General features: G+C 42.8%; 1 protein-coding gene across 11 annotated transcripts in view; it reads left to right on the top strand.

Annotated features, from left to right (window-relative positions):
• The window catches only part of Lrrc49 (leucine rich repeat containing 49), a 114,293-nt gene that overhangs the window by 73,810 nt on the left and 24,304 nt on the right, over positions 1–16,179 (top strand). For all 11 annotated transcript variants that reach the window (XM_050151924.1, XM_050151930.1, XM_050151926.1 and 8 more), the window contains 2 exons: positions 1,115–1,262; positions 13,297–13,380. In XM_050151924.1, coding sequence (XP_050007881.1) covers positions 1,115–1,262; positions 13,297–13,380 — 232 coding nt within the window. The remainder of the gene's footprint in view (positions 1–1,114; positions 1,263–13,296; positions 13,381–16,179) is intronic.

Here is a 16,179-nt window from a genome sequence, read left to right as displayed (position 1 = left end):
AGGGATGCAGGCTCTGACCCTAAGAAATTCTGACTATATTGCAAATGTATGAACCAATCTCTGGGGTACGGAGGGACATGATGGCCTATAGAAATTGGTCATTTGTGGGTGCAGTTTAAAAAAATTACAGTGCCTTTATACATTTAAACTGGAATAGAAAATTCCAGTAAATGGGTAGTGTATGATATAAGCCAGGCTCCTCCCTTTTGGAGTGGTCACTTATGACAGGGAAGGGGAGGAAGCTTGGGTAATAGATGAGATTTGGAGACATCAGGAGGAACTGTGCTTGTTAATATGAGCACAGCTGGCTATACGGAGACATGTTAAGGCATGTGCTTATGCAGACACACAGGGCAGTGTACACACATATTTCCTCTCCCATCGGAGGGACCTAAAACAAGTGTCGTCACAATAGCTAAAAAGTGCATTTCCGTCCCAGGCTTTGTTGCTGATTCCGGTCCCTAATAGAAGGAAGTGCTGTGCTGAGAAATGGTTGCTTTCAGGAATGGGTAAGGAATGTGGAGTTCAGAGAGTAAGCACTGTAGTGCCAGGAACAAGGAGTGCTAGCCTGTCTACCCGAATATACACACGGTGTGTAATGACATGGGAGATGGAGTGTGTGAAAACTCTGTATATCATCTCAATTTTTCTGCAGATCTAAATTATTCTTTCAAAGTCCATAACATGCTGTGAGTGGTGGTGCCTGCCTGTCATCTCAGTTCTTAGAGGCTGAGGATTATTGTAAGCCTGTGGCTGGCCTAGTCTACCTACTCTGTAAGTTCTAAGCAGGCTAGCCTCATCTACCTAGTACAAAAGTTCCAGATCAGTCAGGGTTGCATAGCAAGACTGTCTCAAAACAAAACAAAACAAGAGCTGGAGAGATGGTTCAGGGGTTAAGAGCACCGGCTGCTCTTCCAGAGGACCCAGCTTTAATTTCCAGGACCCCCATAGCAGCTTACAACTGTCTGTAACTCCGATTCCAGGGAATCTTGACACACTCACAGAAACAAGTGTGCACATAAAGAAGAAAGAAAAAAAAAGAAAATCTTATTTTTAAAAACTGGAAATATTGTTGGAAAAGCCTCAGAATAATTCAGTGGCCTCTCTTCTGCAGCTTTGACAGTGTTTCCTGCCTTGCTGAGTCAACGTCCCTCTCAGACATCACCTTTGATGGCAATCCAATAGCTCAAGAGTCATGGTACAAACACACGGTCCTTCAGAATATGATGCAGCTGCGCCAGCTAGACATGAAGAGAATCACGGTGAGTGCCGTTCTGTGACCCTCCCTGCTCCCCTGAGTGTGGCCTCCAGTACCTCCCTGCTCCCCTGAGTGTGGCCTCCAGCACCTCCCTGATCCCCTGAGTGTGGCCTTTGTGTACCTCCCTACTCCCCTGAGTGTGGCCTAGGAAATTGGGGTTCCAGTTGCTTGAGTGCTTGTTAATTTTAACTAATTAGGAAACTATGGCTTAGTGTGATTATATACTTCATAATTGTAAGTACAGGGTTGTTTTGTAAACCATCATGCCCAGCTCCAGTTTCGTTGAATGGGGCTTCTAAAATCCAAAAATCAAGCCAGACTCCAAATTTGCTTTTCATTCTTGCTCAGTATTTAGCTAATAACTGATTTCAAATAACTAATGAGAGCTGCATAAGTAACACAGTGTCATGCTGGAGCCGTAGGGCAGTTTGACATATGCTGACCACTCCTTAGCAGTTACTCGTTCCCTCTTGTCTCCTTTTCCTTCAAGTTAGGCAGTCACCTAAGTACCCCATCCCACAGGGTTGTGGGGGAACAAAAGTATAAAGTCCTGAAGGCTATGAGGCCCCAGGAGCTGTGTGGAGTCTTACAGTTGTTGGTCTTGCTGTTGATAAAGATGTCATAGCTCCTCGTGTACACAGCCCTTCCTCGGCATTCTCTTTCTGGTTTGTGTTTCCTATAGTGAGACTTCTTTTCAATGTGACCACTGCTCTAAGGGAATCTGCATATGATTCTCCAGGGCACAGTGCATATCAGCATGGCACTGGCTCCAAGAAGACCTGCCTGCCTCTCTCTCATGACCCTTCACATTTCTTCAAATGCTTACTTTCTCAGAAAATACCCAAGGCTAACCTCAGTGTGTTCGTCTCTGTCCTTGACATAGACCAAACCTCTACTTGCTTTTTCCCCAAGCTGTGCCGATTTGATGTGGAGTCTGTAGCTGGGTTCACGCGATTGCCTCATGACTTACTCTTGGAATGTCAGCTCCTCGCTGAGTGCTGTTTCCATTGATTGTTTAGTGACAACTGTGGCCATCTGGAGTGAGTGGTGAATAGCTAAACATGTAGGTGAATTTGTGAGTACCATGAGTGGGTCCTAGGGTTTTCTTGTGCTCTTCTTCCATGATGGAGAGACAGCTCTTTGTCCGTTTACTCAGACATTTGCTGTCAACAGTGATTTGTATTTTAGGGGCTACTCTCTTCCCTTGTTTCCATGTCTTCCTTAGTTGGGCATCCTGGATACTTCTGTTTGCTCTTCTTGCTGAAGATGAGGCAGAAAAGATGTAGAGCTAACCCCTGAGTAGTTGAGCATGTTGTATGTCAGTCCTGTCTATCCTAGCTGCGTATGTGAATAGTTGAGTACATGGCTGCACTGTTGCATGTCAGCCCCGTCTGTCCAACAGTAGACAGTGCTCAGGGTAGAACCCCTTCCTTCCCCCTCTAAAGCAGGTGCTCTACAGATGTCCCCTCCTTCTCTGCCTCACATAGTACTGCAGAATGGAGCTGGATTTACTAAGCCTCAATAATGACTTGTTGATCCATGGAAATTTCCCTAATTTCATATACATAATAAAGGAGAATGATCGTGTATGATTGTTCCCCTCATACATTCCACAGAGTGTATTTGCCTGGGACCCGGGAGTATGACAGGGTCACCTGCTCTGCTGAATAGACAGCGGTTCTACAGAACACACAGCTGTAAACATAAAGACAGCAATCTGCTCCTTCACAGTTCACTTTTTAGTTAAAAATCAACCTCAAACTTAAAGTTATAAGCACAGAACATTTTTTTTTTTTTTTGGTTTTTCGAGTCAGGGTTTCTCTGTGGCTTTGGGAGCCTGTCCTGGAACTAGCTCTGTAACCAGGCTGGTCTCGAACTCACAGAGATCCGCCTGTCTCTGCCTCCCGAGTGCTGGGATTAAAGGCGTGCGCCACCATCGCCCGGCCTACAGAACATTTTTTGAGAGCACGATGCTGTCAGTTCTGCAGCAATGTGACCACATTCTGCCAGCGCAACTAAGACGCTAACACTGACGAGAGACTAGCGCCACATTCAGCCTCCTCCAGTGAGACATCGCTTTTCATAGTAAAATAACCCACTTTTTCTTCACCTTTCCTGACTGCGACGTTTAGATGAGTTCTTTTAACTTTTCTTTTTTAAATTGTTTTTAATGAGTTATATATTTTTCTCTGCCCCCTGCCTTTCTCTCCCCTCCCCTTCAACCCTCTGCCATGATCCCCATGCTCACAATTTACTCAAGAGTTCTTGTCTTTTTCTACTTCCCATGTAGATTAGATCCATGCATGTCTCTCTTAAGGTCCTTATTGTTGTCCAGGTTCTCTGGAATTGTGAATGGTAAGCTAGTTTTTTGTTTATTTGCTTGCTTGCTTTATGTCTAAAAGCCAGTTATGAGTGAGTGCATATGATATTTGTTTTTTCTGGGTCTGGATTACTTCACTAAATATGATGTTTTCCAGATCCACTTGCTTACAAATTTCAAGATGTCATTATTTTCTTCTGCTATGTAGTATTCCATTGTGTAAATGTATCACATTTTCCTTATCCATTCTTCAGTCGAGAGGCATTTAGGTTGTTTCCAGGTTCTGGCTATGACAAATAATGCTGCTATGAACATAGTTAAGCACATGTCCTTGGATGTGATTGAGAATCTTTTGTGCATATACTCAAAAGTGGTATTGCTAGGTCTTGAGGTAGGTTGTTTCCTAATTTTCTGAGAAATTGCCATATTGATATCCAAAGGGGCTGTACCAGTTTGCACTCCCACCAGCAATGCAGGAGTGTTCCCTTTACCCCAATCCTCTCCAGCATAAGTTGTTATCAGTGATTTTGATCTTGGCCATTATTACAGGTGTAAGATGGAATCTCAGAGTTAGTTTTGATTTGCATTTCTCTGAAGGCTAAGGATATTGAGCATTTCATTAAGTGTCTTTCAACCATTTTAGATTCCTTTGTTGAGAGTTCTCTGTTTAGGTCTATACCCCATTTTTTATTGGATTATTTGTTATTTTAATGACTAATTTTTTGAATTCTTTGTATATTTTGGAGATCAGTCCTCTGTCCGACATGGGGTTGGTGAAGATCTTTTCCCATTCTGTAGGCTGCCGTTTTGTCTTATTGACCATGTCCTTTGCTTTACAGAAGCTTCTTAGTTTCAGGAGGTCCCATTTATTAATTTTTTCTCTCAGTGTCTGTGCTACTATTTAGGAAGTAATTTCTTATGCCAATGTGTTCAAGTGTATTTCCCACTTCTCTTATGTGAGGTTCAGTGTATTTGGTTTTATGTTGAGGTCTTTGATGCATTTGGACTTGAATTTTGTGCATGGTGATAGATATGGATCTATTTGTGTTCTTCTACATGTTGATATCTAGTTGTGCCAGCGCCGTTTCTTGAATAAACTTTCATTTTTCCATAGATGAATTCTTTTATAGAATGACCCTCACTTCAAAATTTCCCACTGTTTCTTTGAAACTAAGTTTTATGTAACACATATCTTAGTCATGAATGTCAATTTTCTCTGTTTTTATTGCAATCTGTCAATAGGTACGTTATTCATGCTTGCTCCTTTGCTGATAATCTTTACTCAGATGAAGATCCTGTCCTGCAGGGTCTTCCTTAGGATGTTATTCTTTCTGTTTGTGATCTTGTTCCTCACTCATATGTAGGTTAGTTTATATCAGTATAAAGTGGTAGACAAAACAAAACAAAACAACAACAACAACAAAAAACAGCTGGCCTGATCGTTTAGACCCAGAAATGAGGGTCAGAGTGTCCAGTCTGAGGCTGGGTGGGAGAGAGGATACACCCTACAACTCACCTACCATTCATTGTAACTGATGGTGTATTCACTGATGGTTTAAAATATTTATCTTTCTTTCAGTTTGCACAAATGGCTTTTTCAAATGGCTACTTAGTTGGAATGTGAACACAGTGTCTACTTTGTTAGAACGGGAATGCCAGTTTAGTTGCTTAGACGTTAGTAAAGGGAATTGTGACACTTTCCTTTTGACCAAGAAGCACTGTGAAAATACTCCTCATGTGCTCTGTACACATGTTAAGTGGGGATTTCTGTGGTAGGGTGTGTATGAGGCATCAGACAAGAGCAGAGTCACAGTTCTTTACAGTTTACGACAGGCAGGTCTGCAGCCAGGTTACAGCAGATAGGGACAATCTAGTTAGAAAACACAGCAGCTCTGTCTGCCTTCCTGCCTATGTATCTGTCTGTCTGTCTGTCTGTCTGCCTGCCTGCCTGCCTGATTCGCATGCACACTCACATGCTTTCATCTCATGGAAGCCTGAGGCAAAATGGCACAAAAAGGCAAAGTAACTCCTAACTTTATCAGAGAAGTAAGAAGGCTTTCAAAGGGAAAACTTTTGACTCGGGACTTGAAGAACAGCAGTGAAACGAGGTTGTCTAGGTGGAGAGCAATGGTATACACAGTGCAGGGGTGAAGGGCGGCATGCAAGGTGCAGAGGGGTGGTATACACAGTGCAGGGGGTGGCATGCACGGTGCAGATGTCTAAGCAGGCTTAGAGTGTTTTTGTTCTGTGCTTAATAAGAGGAGCTCTTGAAGCCTTGGAGTTAGGAAAACAGTTTGCCTATTAAAAATGCTGTCCAACCTGATAGGGCCTGTTAACATTCCATCACGTAGGGGGAACTTTTTAGGCCCCACCCCTTCCTGAGAAGCTATTGGCAATTAATGCTTACACAGGAAGAAGTCATTTTTCCTAGTGGGCATTGTAGCCACTGGGTGTTGTTTGTCCACACTCCAAAACAAAACTAAACTCCTCAGCTGTGCTCTTGCTGATGACTCTAATTAAACCTCGGGGAACACACAAATGGCTGACCCACTGCTGTCCTCACTTCTTAATTAGTTTCTCTCCGCAGAAGAATGGGTTGTGGTTCATCAAGAGTAAACTAAAGATTCACAAGATGAACATGGGACAGGTTTGGGTCCAGGCCTGTCTTGTGCTGACATTAGCGAAGTTCGTCCTGTAGGACCTGAGGGTAAGAACTCGCAGCTTTGGGGAGTAGGTGGCCTGCGGAACTGCTCAGCTGGAGCAGTGTGAAAGCAGATGTGATAATATGCAGATAAAGGGACATAGCTTTGTTTATTATTTACAGATCTGGCCTTTTGTCTGTGTCCTGGAGTTTGTCAAGCCCTCATCTACTGAATGATTTGCTGGACTAAGTTACACCAGGGGCTAGTAAGATGGCTCAGACGGTACAGGTGCTGGCCACCAAGCTAGCCAATTTTTGTTTGATCCTTAGGACCAACTTCTGAAATTGTCCTCTGATCTCCATGTTCTTGTCATGATATACACACCCCCAATACATGCATCATACATACATACATACATAATTTTTAAAGGTTATACTCTGGCCTGGTGGTGTAGAGTAGCAGAGCAGCTGAAAGGCAAGGCTAGCTAAGCTGTCTTCTTATCACAGGAAAGAGTGTAAAGTCCCCAGCTGTGACAGCTTGAGGTTGACTAGAAGAGCTAGAACCTGAACCATGCAGGCAGTGCTCACTAGGAAGCACCATTAGTTCACTGAGCATCTCCTTCCAGACAAAATGAATTCTCTTTGAAACATTTTTAGTTGACATGATACCTGTCGGTATTTGTGGGACATTGTGTGTGTGTGTGTGTGTGTAACAGTGATCAAACTAGGCTAATTATTAGTAGTCCCTCTCGGAGACTGGGATAGACCATATCTTTAGTATTTGAGCAAAGCATTTGTTGCTGTCACTTTGAACCAAGCTGGGTACCTGCAGGTTCCTGACTCACATATACCCACAGAACACAGGAACTGACTGATGCCAGCCTCTGAGAACTCTCCATGGGTATACTGTGGGGTTTTCCTCCAACATTCTATTGAACATTTTCGTTAATGTCTAGATGAGGGAATATTGATGGTACCCTGATAAAGTATATCAGGTGACAGAAGCTGGGGAACTTAAATTGATCCAGTCAGGATCCAGAAGTAGCTCACCCACCTAAGGTCCAAGACAGGCTTTGTAAACAATGTCCTACAACCAAATCCATCCACATCTGTCTTCATATGGCTCTCAAGCGAAGAATAGTTTTTAATAGTTTTAAAATATCACTTAAAAAAGAAGGCAAAGAAGATTTGAGATCAAAATCTTATCTAGCTCACAAAGCCTAAAGTATTTGGCATCTTGTTTTGTAAATTTTTAATTGTTAATGTTTTGTTTGTTTAGAGTTACATGTGTGTGCATGTGAGTGCTTGCATGAGTGTTTATTTTATTTTAAAATTTATTTGTTTATTTTATGTGTATGAATGTTGTGCCTGCATGCATGTGTTTGTACCACATTCATACCCAATACCCACAGAGGCCAGAAGAAGATGCTGGATCCTCTGGGGATTATAGACAGGTATGCTGTGTGGGTCCTGGGAACTAAACCCAGGACCTCTGGGAGAATAGTCTGTGTTCTTAACCACTGAGCCATTCCCCCATCCCTTGTTTTATTTTCCTATTTGGTTTTGTTTTGTTTTGTTCTTGTTTTGAGACGAGGTCTTATTCATGTATCCCTGGATAGCCTGGAAATCTCTCTGCACATCAAGCTGGCCTCCAGCTCATAGAGCCCTGCCTCCCAGGTGCTGGCTTAGATATGAAGTGCCACACCTGGCCCAGTTCCATGTCTTTTACAGAATAGAATCTGATTACCTTTTGTCTAGCAAAATAAAAGAATTTCAGAAGGTAAAACATTAGATCAGTTGAAACAATATTTGACTTTACATCAGCAGTGGCAGCAGGCTGAACCAGCCCTCACACAGGTGCAGGAATATTTACTCACGGCAGCCGCAGACTGAAGGGTCACCAGCACAGGTGTGGGGAATGGTGACCCGATGAGCATGTGCATGGACAAACCTGCACAAACTTGAGTGAATTATGAAATGATAGTTAGCATGGCTTCAAACTATATTCATTTGTAGAAGCAGAGAAATCAAGAAATGGAGATAATCCCCCTCCTTTTCCCTTCAATTGTCAGATTACTTCTGAACTATTGTTTTTAGGATGTTCATATGTGTGTGTGTATGTGTGTATGCATGTGCCTGTTTGCATATGTATAAGTAAGTATCCAGGGAGAGACCAGAGGTTGCTATGGGGAGTCTCCCACAATCACTCTCTGCTTTATTTCCTTAGGCAGTGTTTCTCACTTGAACCCAGAGCTCACTGACTGACAGGTCTGAGTAGCCAGCTTCCCCCAGGATACCCTGTCCTTCTCTGGACTGCAGAATGCTGGAATTATATGGGGGCTGCCACGCCCACGCGGCATTCACATGGGTGCTGGGGGTCTGAACTCTGGTCTTGATGTTTGCAGGGCAGGCGCCGCCCACTGAGCGTTTGTTTCCCCAGCCTCTGAGCTGCGGTTTTATGTTTTAGGTAGGGAGCAGCCATCTGTAGCATTTCCGGGGCACCTGAATTGAACAGCGAAGTCAGAAGGAAGACTTGGCAGTGGGTGTAACAACCTGAGGAGGTAGAACAACGACCATTACACAGGAAATGTGGGGTGGCGGAGTTTAGTTCCCAGCACCCAGCACCACATCTGTTTGTAACCCCAGATTCAGGGACTCCAAGGACACACACACATAGATGGTGGATGCTCATACAAACAATACACATGCACAAATAATAAAAGTAAAACACCTTTTTAAAAAATGGAATTTTCTTCTCTATTTAAAAGACAATGCTTTGGGAAGGCAGGTACACTCAGCATTCTAAAAAGAATTTATATCAGACTGCTCACCCCAAGTTCACAGTTAGTTTGTTCAAGGTAAACTTTGATCTAAAAAAAAAAAATGACATTACAGGGTCTGACATTACAAAGGCTATTGAAAACGGGGTTCTCCTTCTGTAGTGTGTGGCCTCTGGAGTTACATGTGGTCCTGTAAATTTCTTAATAAATGCATCGTTAATGTGTGTCATTTCCAGAGAGACATTTGGAAGCCAGTGTGTTGTTCATGATTCTTTATGTTCGTGACCCGTGCCCTGGTCATTATGGAAGCGTGCACTGAGCATAAGATGCCCTCAAATGGCAGCTGCCAGGAATACCTAACCCTGTACCAAAAACATCTGCAGTGTTCTTTTAGCATGAAATAAACTTCCTTAACACTTCTTGTGTCTATAACATGTTTTTGTGTGTGCATGTTTGTGTGAGCGCATGTGCACATGTCAATGTGCACGCATGTGAAGGCCTGTAGCTGATGGGTGTATTCCTCAATCCCTTTCCACCTTAGTTTCTGAGGCAGGGTCTCTCCCCAACCACAGCTCACTGATTCAAACAGACTCTCTGGCCAGTAAGACTCAGAGGCCCTTCCGCCTCTGCTTCCCCAGCGTTGGGGCTGCAGGCACGGACAAGCACACACTTTCCTGACTGAGCCATCTCCTCAGCCCAGTACTTGACAATAATATTAGTAGAGCAGTAGAAGACGGGTAACTTGGCTCCTAATTTTAACTTTAAAGACTGTAAAAACTACTCTTCTCTGTCTAGTGATATTGGACAAACAACACAGTGCCTGTGATCCTTAGAGCTTTAGTGTTTGTGTATTCTAGGGAAACAATAGCTCTAGCTGTGTGTTCTAAGTGTGTTATTAAAAGTACACTGGAGTGAAGTAAATCCCAGAGAATGAACTGCCATCACTGGGACTTCTCAGGTCGTCTGTGGTTGTTTCAGAGCTTGTGACCTGAAGCAAGTGTGATCCAGGTCATCCGGCACTGTTGACTAACTTGACATTGTTTTTATATTGGGTCTTCCTGGGCAAACTAAAGGCAGGAAAAATGTCTAAATCTCTGGCTTCAGATAGATTGCCTTTTTAGCCTCACGAAGGATGGATGTGGCTTCATCCCAGAGTCTGAACTAGTCTTAGAGGTGCCAGAACTACCCCTGGCTTTCTTTTCCTTCTGGCAAAACAGATTCATGGCCCATCTTCACAGCCAGAAACTCAGTTTTTTACTTATAAAGCCAGCTATTTCATAATTATGTGTGTTAAAATATAGTCATCAAATGCATATATACTTACATACATATATACATACATATCCTTAAAACCCTCAGTGTTTAAATGGTTTTGGTGTAAATCCAGTTTTTCAGGGTTCAGAATTCTTTTTAAAGTCCTACTGCCTTTAATAGCCTCTCACTTTCTCTGAAAATCAGATGAGAGCATCTCTAAAGTATGTGTCCTACGTGATCCCTGCAGCTTACTGTTGTGTTTGTATCTGGGCCCTTGGAATGACTGAGGCTTCTAGTTTGTGTCTTCTAGATGAGGCCACTCGGGGCACCAGTGTCTTTTTGCTCCTTCAGAAAGGACACGAAGTAGTTGAGAGGCTGTGGTTTCAGCAGTGGCCCCAGTGCAGGCTGAACACACTGGGTGGATTCTGAGGTTCACTGGCAAGGCAGCAGAACAGCCCCCTCAGCAGGTGGCTGTAAACAGCCCTTGTGCTCTGTGACTCTGAGATGCTGCACAGTCCTTGAAATCATAGGGTAATACTTTTGTCTGTTTTAGAAAGGTAGGCCATATTTTTTTTTCTCTTAGATCACCTCTAACAGAGGAGACTGTTAGCACCCAGCAGATTTATTAAATCAGCAGTATGGCATAGTTACTAAATGAGCTATTTTGTGAAGCTAGGGAGCAAAGTTCTGAAATTTTTACTTAATTTCTCCTTTTTACTTGTGCTTAGTTTTGTTTTAATTAGCAATCATTTCCCATACTTTAAATTTACCAAAACCACATTGAATTTCCATTCCTTTTAAAACAGCTACATCATATGACCAAACACTGCTAGGTTATAAACTTCTAAAATTAGAAAAGTAAGCTTGCATAAATCTTTATTTAGACAGCAGCAGTATTACAAGTTACGTTTCAGGCCAGGCAGTCTCTGGCCTGATTTTTGTCACTGACTGTGTTTCACTGCAAGCCAACACCTTTCAGAGCATCTGTTGTTCATTTCTTCCCATTTCTTTTTTCTCCCTCCCTTCCCTCCCCTCCTTTCCTCCCTCCTTTCCCTCTTCTTCCTCCCTCCCTCTTTTTATCCCCTCCTCTCTCCCCTCCCTCCTTCTTCCCTCCTTCCTCCCTCTTTTTCCCTCTCCCTTTCCTTTGTTATTTCCTAGGAGTTTGGATTTGGGTCAGTGTCGTGCTGCTGGTTTATTCTCTGGCTCTGTAGTAGGGCCTGAAGTCCTGATACCTCTTACAGTATTCTTTCTGTTCAGACATGTTCTGGCTAACCAGTCCTTTTTGCTTATGTATTGAATTTTAAGATTATGTTTCCCTTTCTGTGAAGAATGGCCCTGGATTTTTTTTATTGGGATGGCATTAAATCCATAGCTTAATTTTGGTAGGATGGCTATTTTCATGATACTAATTCTGATCTACAAGCATGGGGGTGGGGTTGGGGGTCTTTCCATCTCTTTGTAGATCCCTCAGTTTCTTTCTTCAGTGTTTTTTAGTTGTCAGTATAGAGGTCATTCATATCCTTGGCTAGGCTTATTCTGATGTTTTTGTTTTGAGGCTAGTATAAATATTCCCTGGGTTCCTTTCTCACTGTGTTTGTTATTGGTGTACAGAAAGGCTATTGGTTGTGTATGGTAACTTTTTTTTTTAGCCTGGCTTTTGCTAAAAGTATTATCAGTTCTAGGAATTTCCTGGTGGAGTTGTTAGGATCTCCTAAGTATGGATTCATACCCTCTGCAAATGTAGATGCTCTGCCTTCTCCTTTTCCTGTCTACATCCCTGTTATTTGCTTCCCTTGTCTTACTAGCTTAGACTTTGAGCACTATATTGACTAAGGGTAGAGAAAGTGGACACCTACATCTTGTTCTTGCTTTAGTAGGAATGCTTTTAGGCTCTTCTCCACTAACTATAATATTGGCTGCAGGAATGTTGTTTGTAGTCTTTTACTTTTTTTTAAATATTTGTTTGTTTGTTTGTTTGTTTTGGTTTTTCGAGACAGGGTTTCTCTGTGGCTTTGGAGCCTGTCCTGGAACTAGCTCCGCAGACCAGAGCTGGTCTCGAACTCACAGAGATCCGCCTGCCTCTGCCTCCTGAGTGCTGGGATTGTTTATTTATTATGTATACAATATTCTGTCTGTGTGTATGCATGCAAGCCAGAAGAGGGCACCAGACCTCATTACAGATGGTTGTGAGCCACCATGTGGTTGCTGGGAATTGAACTCAGGACCTCTGGAAGAGCAGTCAGTGCTCTTAACCTCTGAGCCATCTCTCCAGCCTGTTTGTAGTCTTTTAGATTTTTATTTCATGTGCTTCGGGGCTTGCCTGCATTTATGTCTGTTTGAGGGCATTGGATCCCCTGGAATTGGAGTTAGACAGTTGTGAGCTACCATGTGGGTGCTGGTAATTGAACCCTGGTCCTCTAGAAGAACAGTCAATGCTCTTAACTGCTGACCATATTTCCAGCCTGTGTTTATAGTCTTTATCATGTTGAAATGTGGTCCTTCTATTCTGAGTTTCTTCAAGACTTTTATCATGGAGTTGGATTTTTTCAAAAGCCTTTTCTGCACCTATCAAGTTGAATGACTGTGTGATTTCTGTCCTTCACTCCATTTATGTAATATATAGTATTTATTGACTTTTCTATATTGAGCCATCCCTGACTCTCTGAAATTAAGCCAACTTGATCATGATGAATAATCTTTCTGATGTGCCCTGAATTCATTTCACAAGTTTATTTTTTCCATCTTTATTAAAGTAGAATTGACAAAATTACAGGGAAATTTTTATAATGAAAAGTGGGACAATCTGGCTCTCCTTTCCTTCCTCTTGTTTTCTTTCTTGTATTAATTTGCTAGATTTAGCTCACCTACAGGGTTAGGTGCGGGCTTACAAATATTCAATTCATTTTAGAATTAGGAGGTGAGAAGAAAGGATAGAGAAAATGCCAACCCTTCCTCCATGGACTGTTTTCTGTTAGCACACACCTCATTGCAACATGGCTTAACACCTCAGGATACTTTCTCTAAAAAACATTTCTTTTTCTAGGAAGAAGAAAGACGTGTGGCATCTGTTGTAGCCAAAAAAGAGGAGGAGAAGAAGAGGGAAAGTCATAAGCAGTCTTTGTTGAAGGTATATTCCTCAGTGTCTGCCTCCACTGCACACAGGAGCACACACACTGATGCTGACCAGCCAGTAGGAACATGACTTTCAAAACTAAGTTTGTGTTTTTGTAAATAAGCCCTGCTAAGAACTTCCACGGGTTACTCTGTAAATCAATCTGAACTTAGGAAATATAGAGGTCTGTGTATACAAGATGTGCAAGGTGGACATTGTAAAACAAAGAGACGCAGCAGCAAGATGAATGGAATTAGGGCATTTCTCATGCCAGTGTGGTGTTTGTGTATTGCCTGGCATTAGTATAACACTCTGATAGATCTGTGATTGACAGCTATCTTTACTGATATGTTTTTATAAGCTTTGCTCTGAGTTCTTAATGACAGCTTTTAAAACCTAAAATGTTTCTCCATTAGCACCTTTGATACAGAAATGGTGAAACTCTTGAGGAATTCAGAAGTGAAAATGTGCTTTAAAGTAGTTCTAAGTAATCAAATATAACTGATGTAAAGTTCCCCCAGTGGTGATTCTTTTAGAATCTTCACGTTGTCATCACAAAGCCTGGTGAAGACAGGTTAGAATGGCAGCTGGGCTCTAAATTAAGCTTGTCGTCCTAAGTAGTACTCCTTTTCTTACGCTTTTCTCTTTAAAATGGCATGCAAAATTCAAAGTGACTGCAGGTCACAGTTATATGTATGAAGTATCCTTAGATCCCCAAAGGGGTGGCTGTGTTCTGTGGCTTGGTCGGGGTCCAGGCTGCACAAGGACATGCATTTGTCAGAACTGTTCTGCAGTATGGAAAGATTCCTAAGTTAGCATCAAACCCGTCTCCAGCACCTTGCATGTCGAGACTACAGATCTGAAAGAGACATGAGTCATGTACTGACTGGAGGCGGTCCTCTTCCCTGCTGCCGCCACTGACCTCCAGACTCCCCAGCTCTTTTTGGCTACCCCTTATCCATTCATCAGTGTGCCTACCCCTCTCCTGACATAGATTCCTCTTGACTCGTTTCCTAACAACACGGTCTTAGTTTTCTTATGTTGGATTACCCCTAAGAGTTTATCAACATTACATTTTTAATGTTTTGTTTATAAAAATATAGCTGTAGTGGTATTTTAAAAAAAGCATACAGGAACAAGATTTGCCACTGACAGGTCACACTTAGTCACACCTTTTCAAAGTGGCCGTGCTGGGCAGGTAGCCTTACCTGCCACACCGTTGCTGCTGTCCAGTGCCTATGTGGATGAGTAAGTTAGATGGTCCGAGAGACACTTGCACACTTGAGTAAAATCGAACCTGTGGAAACCTCTCGTGCAATAGGCCCAGGGCATGGCAAGGAAGAATGGACATGGAAACTCTAGAGGCCTACCAGCTTGCCAGTGTGAGGGGAGCCTGGGACAGAATCAACCTGACTTTCATGTCCGACTGAAATTTTATCTCAGTATTACTCCCCCCACCCCCCAACTCAGCTTTTTCAACATTTAGGGAACTGTGCCATGAATTCTAGTAAGCAGTTAAAGAACTATTTGGAAAGCTTAGCAACAACTTTAGAAAATTTAGCATTTTATTTGAAGTCTTAGCACTCTCTCTGATTTCTTATGAAGACTGTTTAGCTTTTTGTTTTTAATAAGAGAACTGTTGGCACCAGCAGCCTCAGACCTGGCCCTGCTGAGAGCTGAGGCCACGTCAGAACAGAGCTCCAGTGCTCCCGTGGCTGCTTCCCTACAGCCGCACATAGGATCATGGAGACGATGGAAGCGGGGTGGGAAGGAGCCGAGGCGTGCAGAGCCTGCGGCCTCAGCTGTGCTCACATGCCATCTATGAGATGAGGGAAGCGTCAGCTGTGACGTGCACTGGTGAGGTCCTGTCTGGCCAGTGAAGAACAGACTCAAATGTTAGAAGCTAAACTTCACTCCTCGGATGCTGGTCCCTTCCACAAACACTTGACTGCCTGCAGCCACCGAACAGTGACAGGCATGGGTACAGCTGGCCTGTCAGTGCTGCCATGACCTTGCAGGTCTTGCCTTCCCTTGTTACCCCATAGACAGCTTGAGCCCTCCTGTGGCTCTCTGCCCAACCAGGAATGCCCACTTGACCTCAGGATAGACTCATGACTTTTTTTCTTCTCTAGACCCCAACAAAATCACCTCCTGACTTAGTCAACCTAGAACCAAGCTGCTTTCAACAGCCTGGAGAAAGGAAGTGCTGCTCTGGTGTGGGTGTGAAAAAGGATTTGCCTTTTCTGAGGCCATCTTGTTACACATTTGCTCACACACCCCATGGTGGAAAGGGATTCTCTGACTTTCTCTAAACACTGCTGTGTCTGTCTATCTCATTATGATTTTTTTCTGACAGCTAGGAAGCCAAGTACATGGAGGCAGTGGCCTTGCCACTAGGTGGAGATGACAGCATTGTTTAGATTAGAGTTAGGTTGGCACAGCAAATAACTGAAATAGAATTTTATAAGGTAAGTGTTTTTCATATTCTAAATAGAGTAGTAGTGTTTTATAGTAGAATAGCAGGACTTCAATTGCTATGTGCAAGAACAATTTATGCACAAAATGTCAATCATCTCAGACATATATACACAGTATTTACAATGTTCTAAACTATGCAGACATTTGAAATAACAAACTGCAGAACAGAGAACTTGGGCCAAAAACATTTCTAAATGTGGAAGGAGAACTTTTGAAAAGGTTAGTTCCGTTAAGCAAGCCGTCACTTGCGGTTCCTGCCCAGTGCCACACACACTAGCTAAACTCTTAGGTAAGCAAACATAGGCAGAGGTGCAACTCCAAGTGCTTGTTTTCATT

This window comes from Alexandromys fortis, unplaced genomic scaffold (genome assembly GCF_014885135.2).
Source record: "Alexandromys fortis isolate MF-2015 unplaced genomic scaffold, M_Fortis_MF-2015_v1.1 scaffold_70, whole genome shotgun sequence".
Taxonomy (NCBI): domain Eukaryota; kingdom Metazoa; phylum Chordata; class Mammalia; order Rodentia; family Cricetidae; genus Alexandromys; species Alexandromys fortis.
This window is presented reverse-complemented; position numbering and strand designations above follow the sequence as displayed.